The 18,420-nt window shown below is 47.7% G+C and overlaps 1 protein-coding gene and 1 pseudogene across 2 annotated transcripts in view; one reads left to right on the top strand and one right to left on the bottom strand.

The window, feature by feature from the left end:
• Positions 1 to 18,420, top strand: part of LOC147022834 (ryanodine receptor 2-like) — a 717,656-nt gene that overhangs the window by 310,417 nt on the left and 388,819 nt on the right. For both annotated transcript variants that reach the window (XM_085887705.1, XM_085887704.1), the window contains exon 44: positions 585 to 688. In XM_085887705.1, the coding sequence (XP_085743831.1) occupies positions 585 to 688 (104 nt within the window). The remainder of the gene's footprint in view (positions 1 to 584; positions 689 to 18,420) is intronic.
• Positions 1,111 to 5,561, bottom strand: LOC147022836 (uncharacterized; annotated as a pseudogene).

Below are 18,420 nucleotides of genomic sequence, written 5' to 3'. Positions count from 1 at the left end.
ATTGGTTATTTGAAAAGTGCCCCGAGGTTAAAAGGGAAGACAAATAAATATACCTTGGGATAAAAAGGGGGTTTACTTTTTAGGGAAAAAAAAAATGAATCGCTGAAAATCCCCCATTCACTTACATGGGGAAAAGTGAGCCAGAATCAGTATATTCACCCTACACACACACACACACACACACACACACACACACACACACACACACACACACACACACACACACACACACACACACACACACACACACACACACACACACACACACACACACACACACACACACACACACACACACACACACACACGCACAGTTTCAGGCTGCTAGGTTTTATAGTTTTGGAGTTGTGGAGTAGATACGTACACACGTGCACACACACACTGACACACACTGACACACACTGACACACACACACAAACACACTGCCTTTTATTAGTACAGGTGGAATTTCATTACACATCACTATGAGGCTTGAATTAACTCATCTGTAATTAATAATTGTTTTTGAAAGACACTATGCAGCAATCAATATGAAGTTTTAATTCATTTTTCAGGTGTTGCATTATTTATGGTTGTCTTGCAGCTTCCCCATCCATGCGTGGTTCCACTCCCCTCGATGTGGCTGCTGCTTCTGTTATGGACAACAACGAGCTCGCACTGGCCTTGCGGGAACCTGATCTTGAAAAGGTAATTGACAGGATCAACACTTACTCGACACCAACAGTGCACATAGTCCGGGAGCCCATGGAGATTTGTTTAGCATTGCGAGTACAAAATGTTTGAGGCTTGGAATATGATGGGATACAACATGGGACCCTCAAACTGGCATTCTTAAGTTTCATCTCCTGTACCATTCCTGGGGACGACCACTTAAAGTACCCCCAAATTCAAATTTAATTGGCATGATTGAGTATATGAATGAAATCAGTGCCAAAATGTTCTCCTAGAAGGTAGAAATAAAGATCCGCCATTCTTAAGTGTCAACTCCTGTACTTAGCCTACTTAAGAACGCCCCTAATTAGCGCTAATTACCACATTAATTAGCATGATTGAGTACAAAAATGACACTTGCACCAAAATATCCAGTAGGGTACCCTGACTAAGTTTCGGCCATTCTTAAGTGTCAAATTCTGTACCAAGTCCAGCTAAGAACGGGTCAAAGGACAGGGTCAGTGCTGCCGGGGGGAGGGGGGGAGGTTAATTAGCATAATTAGCCATAATTAGGTACATGAATGAAACCAGCGCTAAATTGTTCATCTTTGAGGTGAAAATCAAGATCCGCCATTCTTAAGTGTTAACTCCTGTACTTCGTCTACTTAAGAACGCCCCGAATTAGCACTAATTACCACGTTAATTAGCATGGTTGAGTACAAAGATGGAATTCAGGCCAAAATGTCTATCAGACCACCCTGTCCATGGATTGGCCATTCTTAAGTGTCAACTCCTGTACCTAGTCCACTTAAGAACAGGGATAAAATGAATGAACAATATACATTATATATGCGAAAACAAAGTTTAATAAAATTTGAAACAAAATTACAACATGGACGAAAATGCAATAGTGACTGCTGATAATTGGTACTGAGTTGTAATGATCACTATTTATTATATGAAATTACTAATGGAGTTATTTCTAACTGTAGTTTGATTGTATTGATGACATTAAAGAAGTCACAGGTAGCAACTGGTTGTTGTGCATCGTGTTCCTTAATCATCTTCTGTCCAGTCTGACTCGTCATCTGATGAGACGGTCATGTTCTCCTCTTCGATACTTTCATCACCATTGAGCTCATCTTCCTCTGGAACCAGGGTGTCTGGCATCTGTGACCCTTCATGCCAAATTGGCTGATAATATTCATTGTCAAAGTCCCAACCATTTTATTCCGTCGGGTGCTGTTGGATTTTGGCGATATCAGCATTCAGCCACATGTGAGCAACAAATGATGCACGTTTCATATGCATAATGAGCTCTGCCTCACATGGTGGAATGGCACTTGCGTTTATGCCCTTAAGTTTCTCCAAGGGGTTCTTTGCTGTCGACTTTGGTCCATAGCCCTTTTCAAACACCTTGTACCGATAACCATTGAGTGTCACCTTGCTGGTGTCCTTTGCACCATACATGATTGTGGTGAAAGTTTGCAGGGTCTTTCGAGTTTTTTGACTCAGTTCTGTTTCAGTCACCAGGCTCTGAAATGCTTTCTGTGCCTCTTTATTCTTTTCCAGCTTAGCAAATGGGTGATGACTTTGCCTTTGCGAACAAATGCCGCAGTGTAGTCACTGCCTGTGAATGCGTGGAATCCCGGCAATGCTGCACATATCTGAGGGCCAAGTAACTCATAGATGGCGGTAATGCTGATATATCTACGGTTATTCTTGGCTCCAGTACCAACATCCATCCACAAGAGTGACTGAAACTTGCTACAGTGATACAACATGACGATTGCTATGTCTGTATCAGACGCACGAATGACTATGTCCCCTTGTTTCTCAGTACTCTCCACAAATTTTGCATGGAGACATATCTTCGTATCTGCCTCTTTGTGGTCGTTTCTAAAGTATGCAACGGAATCACGTCTGAGAACTCCATCGACGACTTCGTAGAGATAGCATTCTCCGGGAATGTCAAGATAGAGCTGACGGCTTCCGATGATCTGTTTGTATGCCTGGTCTTGACATTCTCTCGCTAGGAACTTGGGGAGCTGTCTCTTAAATGACCTTGATTTCAGGGCATTGCTTAGATCTTTCGGTCGTTTTTGTTCTGGGCCAGTTATCAAAACTCACGGTCATCTGCTCCTCTCCTTCCCCGTTCCATGTCTTTCAAATATGGCTGTGGGTAATCATCGAAGACTAGATAAACTTCCACACTCGACAGCGCCACTGTTTGAATCAGTATGCTTCTTGCGAGACCACCTTAGGTGGCTGGCTGATTTGGTGGTAGGGAATGGAGAAGAAATGGGCCATCGATAATGCAAGCACGTTTTAATGCAGGACTGCATTCGGCATCATTCACCTATGACTCCAGTAATTTGAAGAGAGCACTTTTTTCTGTTTTTGCCATAGTTCCATCTGTACTGCACATTGACAAAGGGACTGGTGTGAGTGGATATTCAAAAATGAACGGCAAGTCCAGATTCCTTTTGGTGGCTAGTACCACAAGGCGGCCCATCAGATCTCTAGTATCCTTCAGCTCCGATATTTTCTTGTTTTCTGTTCTTCGGTTCTTTGCACATCCATCTGAAAAGGTCTTCAGTTTTGCCTTTGTTATCTTCTCTTCAAACCTGTTGGGATCAGCAATGCAGGAATCCAGGAAATCTTGGTGGCGTGCCTGTCCCTCTTTTGGAATTCTGAGCAAACTTTCACGAATCTCATCACTGGTAGCCTTCCCGGTGTTAATCTTGAACAGTTTCTTCTGTGATGCTTCTGTTTCGACTTCCATCTCAAAGGGATTGCGAGAGTCTTCTATTTGTTTCATGACCTTCTTCAAGTCACGCATATCATGATCTATTCGTGCAGGTCAGAGTTCTGCAGCAACATCATCATTCACAATCAAACCTGCCATCTCTTGCACAAGGCTTATGAAAGAAGCCCTGGTAGATTTTGTGACCATCCATCTCAAACGAGCAGTATAACTATTTTGTGGCAGACGATATCCCTGTGAGGCGAGATGCTGCGTCAGCGTTGACCGTTTGCTCCAGAGTTAAATCGACAGGAACACGGCTGAAAGCGTGGTCAGTTCTTCGGACAGTGAACGCACCTATCTCAAGAATTTCTCGGAGTCCGGGGTGCGATTCCTCGATATTAATCAGGTCAAGCTGGAATTTTGTCAACCATCTGCAATAGTTGACATGGTTTGTAGCGAAGAAGAGGTCTATGACTGCAGTCAGTGTGAAGATGTATAGATCTATGTCATTTGTTCTGCTCGCTCTCTCCAGGTTGTGGTAAAGACAAATGTAATCGATGTACATCATCCAAAATTGAGCGGTGTTGCCATGTGTTCCAGATCTTGTTTCGTCTGTGTACTTGGTATAGGCAGTTTTTCCAGCAACGAAGACATCTGATGCACCTATTGACTCGAGTGCAACATCACCACTGTGTACACTGTTGATGAATTCCTCTAGTCGATCCTTTTCCTCGTAGGTCTTCATGAATGCCAAAAAGTGGAGGATCTCAAAGGCAAGGGCTGGTATTGGATGCAACCTTTTGCAGCGATTAAAATGTTTTCCTGATAGGAAACCGTTCAGTGACCATGGGGTAGGACGTCAGTATCAGTTAGCATATCAAATCCTCCTGAATCAGAGATGATCTTCCCGACCGCTTTAAAAATGCCATCTCAATGTGAAACACACCTGGCATTATGAAGACGTCATCAAATTGGGGCTTTTCTGTGGCTTGAATCTGCATGGCAGGTTTTGCCACATTCAGGTCATACGTGACAATTCCAAATTTCTGCTCACATTCTTTGGCACATCTTTGGGCTGTGATGAGCGTCTCTTGTATGACTTCAAGACCAGTGATTGGCTGTCTCAGGTTGGGCATGTATCGGACCTCTTGATTTGGCAGCTTGTCTTCATAGTTTTTGGCATTATACCCGACCCACATTGGAACCTTGCCTACATCTAGAGCATGGCTCATCATCCACATCAGGTCCAAGTTTCTTGCAGCACCACTGACATCAGGGGGGTTGAAGACATCTACGTGCTTGTAATTGAAAACTGTCATTTTTGGTTTTTTACGATAGGGTTCCAGTGATACCTCTTGTTGCTCCAGTGATCGTTTTTGCCCCTTCCTGGTGCTCGGGACTATTGGCGGCAATGAGACCAACTCGCTTGGTTCAACTGACCTTGTTTCTTCTGATTCATCTGGTACATTCTGATACATTATTCCCATTGTATAATGTAGTGTGTCTGCACCAGATAATGTATTTGTCAACTCATCGAAGTTAACAAATGCAACACCCATTGGCTTGTCTTTGATGGTTCCATCAGGACAGGACAACCGCCTTTCTTGAAGTTGCTCTGCTGTTTCTGTTTCCAATTCCTCTAAACTGTTGTAATTTATGCAGTGCCCAAATCGATTTAACACCTGCACAACCTTTTTGCTACCTGTGACAGATTTCACAGCGACACCCAGTGCCACTTGCTTTGCTGGTTTGACTTTACCTCTCCTAGTAGTGAAGAGGGCATCATCACAGGATGATTTATCACGGCACATGACATGATCGGTACATTTTGTGGGATTTTGTCCACAGTACAAGGTGGTGAAGAAAGTAGATAACAGAGGTTGGGGGGGGGGGGGATACATCACCTCCCTTCAGGTCATCTACAGTAGGATTTTCGGGCAAATCCTTTTTTTGAACATCAAGTAGTTGTTTCCTGAGTAGCAGAGCGGCCTTAGTCACAATTTGTTCATCATCGGAGGCATCGTCATATGCGACACGTACTACGTCATCAGACATTTCAGAACTGTACATTATCAATCCTAATTTCTTTCCGAGTGGAGTTTGAAATTTAAGTTTGTCACCAAATTTTCCCTTCAAATTCCACATTAGGCTTTGAACGTTATTTGGAGGAGTTTCTGATGATATATTACACAAGTCCAAATACCTCGCATACACGGATGTAAGGAGTTTGGGCCTTTTGTTTCTGAGGACAGATTGCTCAACATATGCTTGAATATCATCAAGAGCTGACGGGTTGGTGGTACTGGTCGATGGACTTTCGGCACTCTTCCTGTCACGATCGCGTACTCTGTTTGCCGACATCAGAAATGAACTCTTGCAAGAGTGATGATATTTTACTTCCTTGGCGACGAGGTCAATGCCACTTATTTTAGACAAGATTTTAGCATCATTTAATGCCAGAGCCGCCTCCTGAATGCTTTGGCTAGCCTCGAGAGTTTCGCAAGCGCCAGCAACTTCAAGCCCACCCTTTTTTCGCTTTTTTGTGTTGCCACAAAACAAATATTGCGGTGGAAACATTGCGGCCACGCCACCCTCAACTCAGAAAGGGGGCGTGAAGCATTCCTGATCCGAATTCTGCTCGTGGAGAATCCACGTTCATCGTGCTTGGAGGCGGGGCCATACCGCCCGATGCTTGCCCATTGGATGGAGAAAAAGGGGCGTGAAGCCTTCTGGATCCGAATTCTCCCTCGGAAAGGCCGCCATTCGCGCTCGCGGCTCGATGCGTTTGGCACCGATCGCCGAACAGGCCCAAGACAACCCGACGTTTAGTGTTCACAGGTGGTGCGGTTGGTAGTTGGGGTGGTCGTGGTTGTTGTGATGGTGGCATGGTTGGCATTGTGGTTAAGGTGGTTGTTGTAATGGTGGTTGAGACGTGGTTGGTTCAAAATAACGACAGAAAAGAAAAACGGCTATCTCAAAGCGTCGCAGCCCGGATGAATCGCACAAATTCCCTTTAAACAACGGTGGGGAACTATCTGCACATAAACCTAGCATCATAACTGATCTTCGGACCCTTTATGGTGTATTGCGAATTTCCACAGCCGTAAGACTACCCCCTCCCTTTTTTCAGACTCGTCCCGAGTCGTCGAATTTTCGTGTACCATCATGTGTAGTTCTCCCCTAATACGTTTTACCTTCGGATCCCTGAGTGCGACATTCAGTGTATTCGTGTCCCAAAAATAAATAACCTACGGGCTGAGTAACTAACTAAACAAACCCACTCATACAGACGACTTAAATAAATTGCCGGCGCTAATACAAACATGCCGGGGGGCAAGCACAACCATGTACAATCTTAACCTTATAATTTTACACTACCCCATGGCCCAGGATCGATGGACTCTGCAGGCAGAAAAAGTCAGAGTCAACCAGCGCATGGGCCGCCACTGCAGGCCCGTGTTGTAGCTGCCAACAGGGCAGTCCTTGCAAATTTGCGCGAGAATCCTGGTGCACATGGCATTGAACCAAAGGGGGGGAGGGGAGAAATCAAAACAGAACGGGGGCAAAAGATGACGAGGGCAGTAGGCATGGATGGCAAAAATAAAGGCAATCAAAGCCTGCTGAACAAGGCCGCTGCAGGCAAACACAGCCAGGGAACGATCCGACTGGCACAGGCCTTGCAGAAAACAGCTGGAGACGATCCGGCTGGTACAGGCCTCGCAGCAAAACAACAGCCGATGAAGTTGGCTGGCCTCTTGCTGTGCAGTGCAGGTTGGTGGAGGGAGTGCGGTGGTGCTGGCCACTTGGAAGGCGGGCTCGGACCTACCTAACCGTTTCCCTCCCACCTATCGCCTTTGCCTGTCACTGTCCATACCCACTCCCTTGATTTGTAAAACCCAATTTAGCCCCAACTTATTTTTTTTGTTTTTATTTTCTTTTTATACCTCCCACTATAAATCGTCCCCTAACCCCCTTTACTGTCCTTGTTCGGCTAACCTATCGTCTCCAAGCCTACTCCCAACCCCTACGTTCCCTTCCCAGAGGGGAATGAGGGAGGGCTAGCGTCCTGCGTCGAGGCCCAATGAAGCCTCAGGATGGCCTCCTCGGAGTTCAGCGATCTAACCCAAAGTGGGTCCAGCGGCCCACAACGAGAGCGAAGAGATGGATGGTGCAGAGGGGTACACTTCCTATCTACCCTAACTATTAACTCTTAAACTACCCCGGGGCTTTCAACAAGCACCTCTCGCTTAATCTATCGGTTCTAACAACCAGGATTCCCCTCACCTGTGTTGGTGTCCTCACAATTTTGGGCCTTGCCCCCCAATTTTCCGCCCGTGCCCTCACACGGTCTCATGGCTGGGACGCGTGGCTCCCTTAGCAGGCACTACCCTCTGCCGATTCTCCAGCTATGGCACCCCCGGGCACTACACTGCCTCCGAGCCTACCAGCTCCCTAAACACCGGGGAGCGCCCTCCCTGGCGACTCCCCTGAAACGCTCACGTGGCAGGCTGGCGCCTTGGGCCCCTTCCCTGGGTGCCCGTGCCCAATGCACTGCCCACGTGGCTAATGGCGCCCCGGGCCCCCGCATCATGCGGGCGCACCTGTGCCCACTACACTATCCCGGCCCCCCATGGGCCCTTGGCCTACCATGGCCAACTAGCCCGGTGCCCGGGGTACCCACTCAGCGATACTCACCTTTTGCAACCACGCTCCCAGCCCGTCAACAGGGCTCCTGCACCCTTCCAAATAGGTATCGAGCCTACACTCCCACCAACAGCAAAATGACCTCCATTTTTCAATTTCGCTAACCCACTAACTCAATCTACACTGACCCCGGGGTCCCTTGGGTGGGAATCAGTCCTCCCCCTAATCACTCATCGCACCATGCATTCCCCATTCGCTCCATTCACACAGACCCGCTGGCCTCACTCACTCACCAAGCACATGTTTCCACTTCACAACCCACAACTCACCGCTGAATCCTGCCATTCTGCTCACTCCATCCCCTAACTACCTCGTGCTCCCACGTCGTCCCTTACAATATTGCACGTTCCTTTTAACACTACGTAGCTAAGCTACGTCCCTTATACACATTCAAAAGTCTGTCCAGTCTCCAAATCCTAAAATCATTTCCCAACCTAAATCTGACTACAATCCCTCTAACTAATCCATTCCACGGGCTCCATGAGGACTTACCCCTTCCCCATGAAGCCGGTCTAGCTAAGCTAACCCTTCCCCCTAATAGACCATGTGGAGGTACTCACTATTACCTTCAGAAAATGATTTCCGTTGTGCAGATTACCAATCTGGATGAAATTTGGCATACTTAAGGAATTTTAGACGCTGAGTCCAAATCCACTTGTTTCCACGTCGATGATGTGACACAATTGGTCATTTTTGGCAATTAAAGATAAACCAAACATTAAAGCACGATTTTGACACAGAAATGAAGAATCAAGGTTAGACTGATATGTACGTCAACAAAATCTCTTGTGAGGTCTAAAAATGATACAATATGTTTATACAGAGTTATATCTTATCAAAGAAAACCCTATTCACTGTTATTAAAGATGTTTATAATTAAAGGTCATAAACCGAAGCAGTTACATATTTTTACTGGCCGAAAACGTCTGGACCGACCATACAGGCCTTTGAATTGACCAAGGCACCTTTTTGCTTAAAAGGCAGCCACACTGGCTATTAAAGGTAGTTACATTGACTATTAAAGACAGTTACAGCGCCTATTAAAGACAGTTACATTGGCTTTTACGGATTAAATCAAAGACAAAGAGACTGCGCGACTCAGCCTGATGAAAAGTAGAACCGCCACATGCGGATTACTGTATTAGAACTCCAGTATTTCTTGCTCTGAAGCGGTTGCTGAACTTGGCTCTTGACTGCTGCTATTACAAAACTCAAGTCCACTATTACATGCTAACCAACCTGAATACTACTGTATAGTAGATCACCACAGCAAAAACAGCGTGACACCTGCATTCACAGTTCGTCATCGGAATCATCATCAGTTCTGCTTTCATCATCCATAAGTTCCATTTCTGCACGGGTCTGTTCATCGTTGGCGCAGTTTTGACACCCACAGCACTCTGTGCAGGACAGTCCTTTTGACCGGCAAGAACACTGGTTGGTCTCGCATTTCATCTTCTTGCAATTACATTTCGTCGCCTCTAACAGTTCCTTTGGCGCTGGTGGTTTGCTCAGCCAGTGAACAGTCAGTGCTCGGTTGCGTTCCACCCATCCGTGAAATGTTGGAGAAGGGGCTTCTATAAACCTCTCAGTCGCGCGGTGGTGGATTGCAGACTGATACTTCACTCTTTTGCAATGCAACATCAGAGCGTCGCTTGTAGGCGGCAACTTCTGTTCTCCCAGCGACTGGCTGCAGAATAGCTTGTAGCGAGCCTCATCCACACTCTTCATGGTCGGCTGATTGTACATGGTGCAGACAAATTGTTCCAGGTTGTGAATGATATTCTGCTCTAGCGTGAATTCTCGACCAATGTTCCCGAAACAGGTGATGAGATCGGGACTCTTCATCATCAAGTCAAATGGCCTTTTTTGCCCTTACCGTGGAATGCACTGGTGGTATCACTTCCCGTGAAATTGTGCAAACCTATCAACGCATCGCAGACAGAACTTTCCAAGGCATTATTCAGCTACCTAATGTCAGCAAAGATAATGTCCTTGGGACTTCCTGTGACCAGATGGAAATTTCGTGCTCGAATCGACTTCGAGTGAGCCAACGCCAACACAAACACATCGGTGTCGAAACTCTCTATGCGCGCCGACTCTTCATTATGTCCCGCGTGAGCGGCATGTAGCAGGAGCTTCGTGTCAGCTTCCTCATCGTCACATTCAAATTCAGGTACTGACAACACGACACAATCATGACACCATTCGACGCCTCGATTTTCTCATATTTGCCGGCATGACTGACCTACAACAGCATGTCGCCCAGTTTTAATGGAGAGATGTTTCTCATCCACGATTCGATGATGAACTCTATCAACGCCTCCTTGTTGGCTCGGCTCAGGAGATAATTGGCCCACTGTTTTGGAAGGGCTTGATCACGTCCGTAGATGGTTCGCACCTGAAGATCGCCCACCCTGCCCGCTCGTCTGGCATGCTCCAGGCACTTGATGCTGATACTTGGGTAAGTATCAAACACCACATCCAGTCTCGAAGATTGGTTATGTCGTGCTTTGGCCACTACGATGTTCAGCACCATCTCTTCCAGTTTGCCGAAAGTGTTAGGCAGTGAACGAGCCTTTATCGCCTGAATAACGGCCATTCCATCCACAATCATTGCACCTTGGATAGGCCGAGCGTCCACACAGCAATCGGGCCACAGTTTCAGGATATGGTTGCGGAGTTTGGCTTTGTCCGTCTTAGCAATCGAACCATCACCAGATGCCAGCGGGAAAGATATGTTCACCAGTGGGTACGCGAGCAGATCGTAGAGTGTTACATTGCTTTTCTCTCCAATCAACAGCAGTCGTGTGAAAAGACGACATTCATTCGCAATTTCAACCTTCGGCGTCTGCTGGTGGGGAGTCGCCGACTTGCCTCACGCCTTCGAGAAAGTTGCCAATTTCGCCTTCGAAATCGGACTGAAGAATGGGACCTCACCCGAGAGAAGCCGATCACGCATGAATTGCACGACAGCATTCTCTCCCTTGACATACGCGTTCATCAAGTCCGCGGAAGTGGCTGGCGGTGCGATGACACCTGAACTAATATTGACGAGTTCAAGGTGAGCGCCGGAGAAAGGGTTAATCATTTGAAGTACTGTGTCCATTACTTGTACCACCACTGCTTCGTTCTTCTTCGAGCTCGACACATCCAAATCCTTTCTCGTTTGGGGCTCGTCATGGATACCCGCCATGGACTCATATTTCCTTGCGATTTCCGCACGTGCTGGTTGGGACAGGATCCACTTCTTCACAGCTGTGCTTTTCTGAGTGTAACCAATAATGCCTCCACTGGTCTTGCTGTCCCTATTTAAAGTCTGCTCTATGATCTGATCACACGCAACACTACTAAATCCATAACGAGTATGCCGTTGGGCAGTCCATTTGACGTCCATGAACGCTTGATAGGTGTCTGGGTGGGAGTGCTCTCGCCCGGCCATTTCCAGCCAGTAAACGGGTAAGTACCTTGCATAGTTTAGGTGATCGTACGCAAAGTACCAGGGCATTGACGCTCTCGTGATCGCAAGGTGTTTCGGCCAGTTTGAAGTTCGAGTTGCCCGTATAAGCTCTAGTGCTAGCTCCACCATTTCCAAGTAGGGCCATGTAATCTCCACACTTTGGTGTTTGTTCAGGTCATCCCTCACCATGAGTGCTCCCGAGTATAGAACATGTAAACTGAGGTCTGAGTCACCCTGCTTGTAGACCCTGGCTGGCTTCATCCTCTGTAGTTGACTCTGTTTCTGTTGTAGAGCTACTGTCTACAACAGCAGCCTGAGCAATGGAACCAATATCAATGACCTTCATGTTCACCACTTCGCTCTCAGACATTTTTGGTGGACGATAGAAAATCATGTCTGGGTACAGTTCCTGCAGTCTTTTCTTCAGTCTTGTTGCCTGGTAGTTGGCCTTATCCTGACCTTCGCATACTCTGAGTAGGTCATTGAACATCTCACACAACTTCTTCATATGTATAGATTGCTTTCCATCAATGAGTCTTACCTGGATTACTTTATCACAGAAAATGTCAAATGTTGAGTCATTGTTCACTTTGAGTTTGGAGTTTCCTTTCACTCTGTCTGTGGTATGTGTAATTCACATACTCGTAATAACATTTACGGTGATAACAAACTGCCAGCGCCACACAGTCTTTATCCTTTATAGTTGTCATTATTCTCACATCACGTTCATCTCTTCTCTGCTCAGCAGTTTCCCTCAGCTTTCCTCCATCCTGTGTTTCTGCCAGGGACAACTGATCACGTTGAGATTTTCCTTTGACACGGATGAATTTGTCTTTTTTCTGGCATATGATACAAATTCTTGGCAGTACACCAGCTGATTTGCCAGCCACCCTTTCTACAGAGGTTCTGAGGGATTTTCTACGTATTTTGTGGTATGAGTGCCCCTCTTCTTCTAGTCCGCCCACCACCTCACTGGCTCTTGCAGAAACTGCAGAAGTGCTGGCTTCTGATTTCCTTTTCCTGGCTTCAGCGCGTTTTATATGATCATTGTTACAAAACGACGCATAGCAGAACCGGTGACGGCCAGCATCCGCAGGAGGATCAGTCAATGGCAGCAGTTTCATTGTTTGATCAGCCAGCAAACGACATTTGTTGATAGTTTCACTATCTGTGGCATCGCACCAAGCCTACGCACACTCGCATACCTTACGCCAGCCCTTATCTGTGAATTGCGTCACTTTCTCATCATCCACCCCGCCCAAGTGTATGAAACAACGCATATTTGGTTGTTGAAAGACCAAAAATCACTCGAAATCACACGACAACCATGGGCGCCGCCATCTTCATTTGTTGTTTCCTGGTAGTTTCCTCCGCGATTACAAGCACGCCACGCCCACTTCACGGCGGTAATTTCAAATGGTAATAACTGTGGGTGTGTAAACTAGTGCATATGGAAACAAGTAGGAATTTCAATGGTGTCTTCTCATGAACGTACAGGGTGAATTTCGTTTCGATTGGTAATCTGCACAACAAAACTGAACGAACCGACCCACCTCCACAAGACCTATAACTAGTGCCATCCTGTGCCCAGGCCAAGGGGATCTTCCACCCCTTGCCTGGGAATCCTGTTCACCCGAAAGCGAGGCTTGCATTTTTTTTTTCATTGCGCAGCACCAGCGCGGCAACTCGCAACCTGTGCACCAGCGAGGCAATTCACAGTCGCGCACCTTTGGCGTGACATCATGGCAGCTGTTCGCGTCCCTCGTCCCTCTTGGAGGGTACCATCCGGCAGGGATTCACCCTCCTACCGGATTCCAACCATACACGCAGCCATGACGTCACCCGGCGCATCAAAAAAAACCAAGCCTCGCGTCTCAAGGGGTTCCCCACGCGAACGCATGTGCTCTGCCCATTGGAACTTCACACACCCGCCCGCGTGGAGAACCCGTCCGGTCCAAATCCGTTATCCTGCCTAACTTTTGTCTGTCCACGGGATCGGCAACATCCACCGTTAGCGTTTCCGGACCGGGCTTCACTCCCGCAAGCGCGCACGTGGCGGCCTCGTGCGTACCACGGCACACACCTCGCGCTCGCCGCCGTGCAAACCCGGCACGGTGCTCAAAATAGCTACGGCCGCTACTCGGCCTTTGTCCATCTGTCGCCGTCGCACTCTCGCGCTCAAGCTCCATTCAACCCACGCACACCTGCGTGTCATGACGCTCACACACCTCACCATTACACTCACTCTTGGAGATGCGGCTGCATGCTCCCGCATGCCAACCGTCATCTCCCTCACATATCGCTCTCTCATACGGACCCTCTCACTCACACAGGGGGTCTCACTCGCACAATGCGTGCCGGAAAGCACGCATCTCCGCACACTCGCAAACACACACACACCTGCGCAACCACACTGGGGATTCGTGTCCCCACAAGGGTTCTCGGGGCCTCTATACCCCCCAAGCATCTCGTGCACCCGTTCGCAGCACTCGCCCCCTCAAACTCGCTTGACACGACCGAACCCACCTGGTCGTGACTCGCTTCAAGGGAGCATAGCGTCTCCCTCCGTTCCCAAAGGAGGCCATCCAGCTGCTTGCACCGGGTTCCTAAACAGTCCGCCAGCTCCCCTCATGGTCCTCCACTACCTCAATGTGTGTGTGCTCGTCCCCAACCCCATCCTTATCGTGCAGTCTCTTCTCAATTTTTTCTGTTTCTTTCTGGCTCCTTTTTCCTTCCCATCTGAGTCGTTCTTCCTCTCTGAGCCCCATCAGCTGTTCGTTCTCCCTCCGGAGCTCCTCAATCTCTGTTGACTCCAATCTTGCTCTCCGTTTTAGTTGTTCAATTTCAAACTCGTATAGTTTTTGTTTTCTCTCCCACTGTTTCTCCTGCTCTTCATTTTCCAATCTCATTGTTTCTTTCAATTGGTTCATTTCCTTCCTGCGTTTCATTCGCTGTTCTCTCACTACTCTTCCTTGTTTCCTCTCCTGTCCTTCCTTCTCCAGTTTCATGGTTTTCTTCATTTGGTTAATTTCCCTTTTGTGTTTCATTCGCTGTTCTTTGTCTATCTCCTCGCACTCCAGCCTTGCCTTTTCTTTCAATTGGTCAACCTCGGCTTCATGTTCCTTTTGTTTTCTATCCCATTGTTCCTCTCGCTCTTCCCTCTCCAATCTCGTTGTGTCCTTCAATCTCCTGATTTCTTTCTCCTGTCTCATTCCTTGTTCTTTGTATTTCCTATTCCACTGTCTTTCTTGTTCCTCATTCTGCAATCTGGCCTTCTCTTCCAGCTGTTCGATCTGTACAGTGTGGTTCCTTAACGTTTCATTCTCCGTTCTCGTTCTTTCCTCACTCAACATCTTCAGTTCGTTTTGTAATCCCGTTTCTTTGTTTTGGTGTTTCTGTAACTCAGAAGTTTTCTTTTCTAATTCTTTTCTCATCTCCGCACACTCCAACCTTGCTTTAACTTCTAACTGTTCTTCCATCTTGCCCTTGTGGTTTTCTACCCGTCTTCCCAGTTCCTCTGTCTCCGTTTTTACCTCCCGTCCCAGCTTATCAACTCTCTTCGTCATGTCTTGAAGTCTTTTCTCACACTCCACCGTTACGACCTTCAATCCCTCCTTTGTCTCCTCCTTGCTTTCTTTTAATATTTCTATTGCCTTCTTTACCTTGTGTCTCGTCTTACACGTTTCGGTCTCCCCTTTTAATTTTTCCCTTTGTGTCACCATTAATGTTTCCGTCGTTGTTACCTCCACGTGTCTCGCCCAACGTGTCTCCCAAATTATTTTCTCACCCGCCCCCACCACGGACCTGACAGCCGTTGCACTCCCCCCCCCCCAGCTCGTTCGTCCCAGCACGTGGCGTTGCCATTATGCCTGCCTGCAGACATTGCCCCACGCTCTGCGTTTTACCCCGCAGTGTCCGCGTATCGCTCCTGAATGCTTGCATGTTCGCAACCATTGTATCACTCATCTGTTGTGCATTCGCTTTCATTTCTGCCAGCATGGGGAAAAGCTGGGCCATGTCGAGTGCACTCGGCTGAGCCGATTCGGCCAGGATTGGGGGGTTTTGGCGGAGAGGGGGAGGGGAGGTGTCATACACCGCGGCCACTGCCACGCCCATTTCAGGCTCTGGGTTCAGTTGGGGGGGAAATTGTTCCTGCATTACAATGAGAATGTCCTGCATGGGGATTTCATCCTGGGCCATGGATTCTAAAAATTCTACATCCATATCTACCCCCGGCACCCGCTCGCCTTGAGACTCCATCTTATTTCTCGTAACGGGATTAATTTCAAAAGCTCGTAATTTGGAGGGGACGGGGGGGGGGGTCGCTTCGCACACCCCTGGTCCGTTCCCGTGAATTTAGTTGGAGACTGAAGAGTTTGTTTCCCGCTCGCTGACACCAGTGTTGCGAATTCGCACCCGCCGGCGTGCGAACGGCCACGTGACTCGAATCCGCGACACGTCGCCCACCGGACAGACAATTCAGTCGTGACCCTCCGGGAACTACCGCCCGGAACCAGTCATGGGTGGGGGTTTAACCTCACCACGATCGTGCCAATTGCCCACCCGCGCAGGATAGGGTTGCTCGCCAAATTCGACCCACCTAAGTACCTGCGCGAGTGGTCGACCAGGCGATCGTACCATGCCACAGGCCGACTCCGGACACGAACCGCTTAAGCGGTTCGTTCCGTACTACAGGGATAACCGAGCGGAGTTATCATCGGCCTTGACGGTTCCGATTAATTACCGGGCGTTTTAAACCCACTATCAATCCCTTACATGATGCAAGATGGAGATTCAATACAAGGAAAAGACGAAGCGAAATGGGAAAACAGTTCACATAAGCAATGCACTTTATTTACACACACAGACAAGCACATATATACAGCCATACAGTCAAAATGCAACAAAAGCAACTGCAAGGGAAAGAGTTACACCGAATAAAAGGGGCAATGTACAGGCACAGACACTTAAGCAGTTCTACCTATTGGACACGGTGCCACAGCATGCATTCAACCCGAAAGAAAGAAAGCCACCCTCATAGGCAAGCAGGTAGACAGGTCCGTAGACCAAATGGACGTGGATCCTGGAGGATCGGCCAGGTCCAGGAGACCGGGGAGGTCTTACCCGCGTCCTTGTGACACGATGGCAGGCAAGCCGCAATGTTCGTGCAGCTGCGCCCCGACTCTGTGCCCCTCGCGTGGTCGGCGAGTCTTCTCCGGCGTGCTCCACGCAAGCAGTTTGGTTGGCACCGCGTTTAGGGTGGGGGAGGAACGGGGCCCCTCCGGCACTATCTCAGCGCGAATGGGGGGGGGGGGAATCGCTGATGCTCAGGGAGAGGGGTATGGCTGGCTGGCTTGGATCCCGCGATGAGAGGAGCGACCCCCACACCGCAACCTCGTTGCCATCCGCCGTTTCCCCTGCAACTCCTCCGCAACTTCTCTCCAACTCTTCTCGAACTCCTCCCAGCTCAACTCCGCACTCAACTTCCCTCGAACTCCTCCCAGCTCAACTCCACACTCAACTTCTTCCGCGACTCGCCTTGCGCTCGCATCTTTATAGGTCTCAGGAGGAGCCCATATGCAAATATTCGGATCAAAATGCGATTGGAGGCGGGGCCACGCCACCCTCTGCTCAGCCATTGGTCGAGCAGAAAGGGGGCATGTAGCATTCCTGATCCAAATTCTGCTCGTGGAGAATCCACGTTCATCGTGCTTGGAGGCGGGGCCATACTGCCCGACGCTTGCCCATTGGATGGAGAAAAAGGGGCGTGAAGCCTTCTGGATCCGAATTCTTCCTCGGAAAGGCCGCCATTCGCGCTCGCGGCTCGATGCATTTGGCACCGATCGCCGAACGGGCCCTAGACAGCCCGACGTTCAGTGTTCACAGGTGGTGCGGTTGGTAGTTGGGGTGGTCGTGGTTGTTGTGATGGTGGCATGGTTGGCGTTGTGGTTAAGGTGGTTGTTGTTATGGTGGTTGAGACGTGGTTGGTTCAAAATAACGACAGAAAAGAAAAACGGCTATCTCAAAGCGTCGCAGCCCGGATGAATCACACGAAATCCCTTTAAACAACGGTGGGGAACTATCTGCACATAAACTTAGCGTCATAACTGATCTAAGGACCCTTTATGGTGTATTTCAAATTTCACAGCCGTAACAATATATATATATATATATATATATATATATATATATATATATATATATATATATATATATACATTTATATTTACATTTATATATATATTTTTTTTCATAAAAAATATAAAATTTATTTTATATAAAATTTTATATAAAATATATCGTAAAATTCGGACTATTAGCCGCAACTTTTTCCCTCAACTTCGACCTCTGCGGCTAAAATAACGATGCGGCTTGTTTATGGATTTTTCCGATGTTGCGGGTTTTCCCGATGACGTGTTCACGCCAAATCAAGTTGTTGTTGTCAGTCTCCAGTCTATGTTTAGATTCACATTAGGTTTCAAAACTGGTTTTGACTCTTCATGAATTCAAAACTCACTGTAAAAGTCCTCTTCCTGCAGAAAGTCAATTAATTTTCCTGACTCATCGCAGAGAGGCTATTCTTCTTACTTGGATCGACGTCGTTATTTATCTATATGGTATTTATATTTACGTTTATTAACTTTTACATTGTTAATGCTAGGTTCCCACTATCACGATGCACAGCACAATTGAAATTGTGGTCTTAATCGTGGACTAATCGTGGTGATCCTATCAGATCTTATCAGATCTTGAGGTCAGTCGTGGCAATCATGTATAATCGTAGAAAATTTTTGAACGGTTCAAAATTTTTCTACGATCAACACGATCAATTGTCAATCGGGATCATCGTATCAG

The sequence above is a fragment of the Eptatretus burgeri genome, chromosome 7 (genome assembly GCF_056783735.1).
Source record: "Eptatretus burgeri isolate ZD-2024b chromosome 7, Ebu_testis_v1, whole genome shotgun sequence".
In the NCBI taxonomy this organism is placed as follows: Eukaryota; Metazoa; Chordata; class Myxini; order Myxiniformes; family Myxinidae; genus Eptatretus; species Eptatretus burgeri.
Note: the sequence above shows the minus strand (reverse complement) of the source record. Positions and strands in the feature narration are given on the sequence as shown.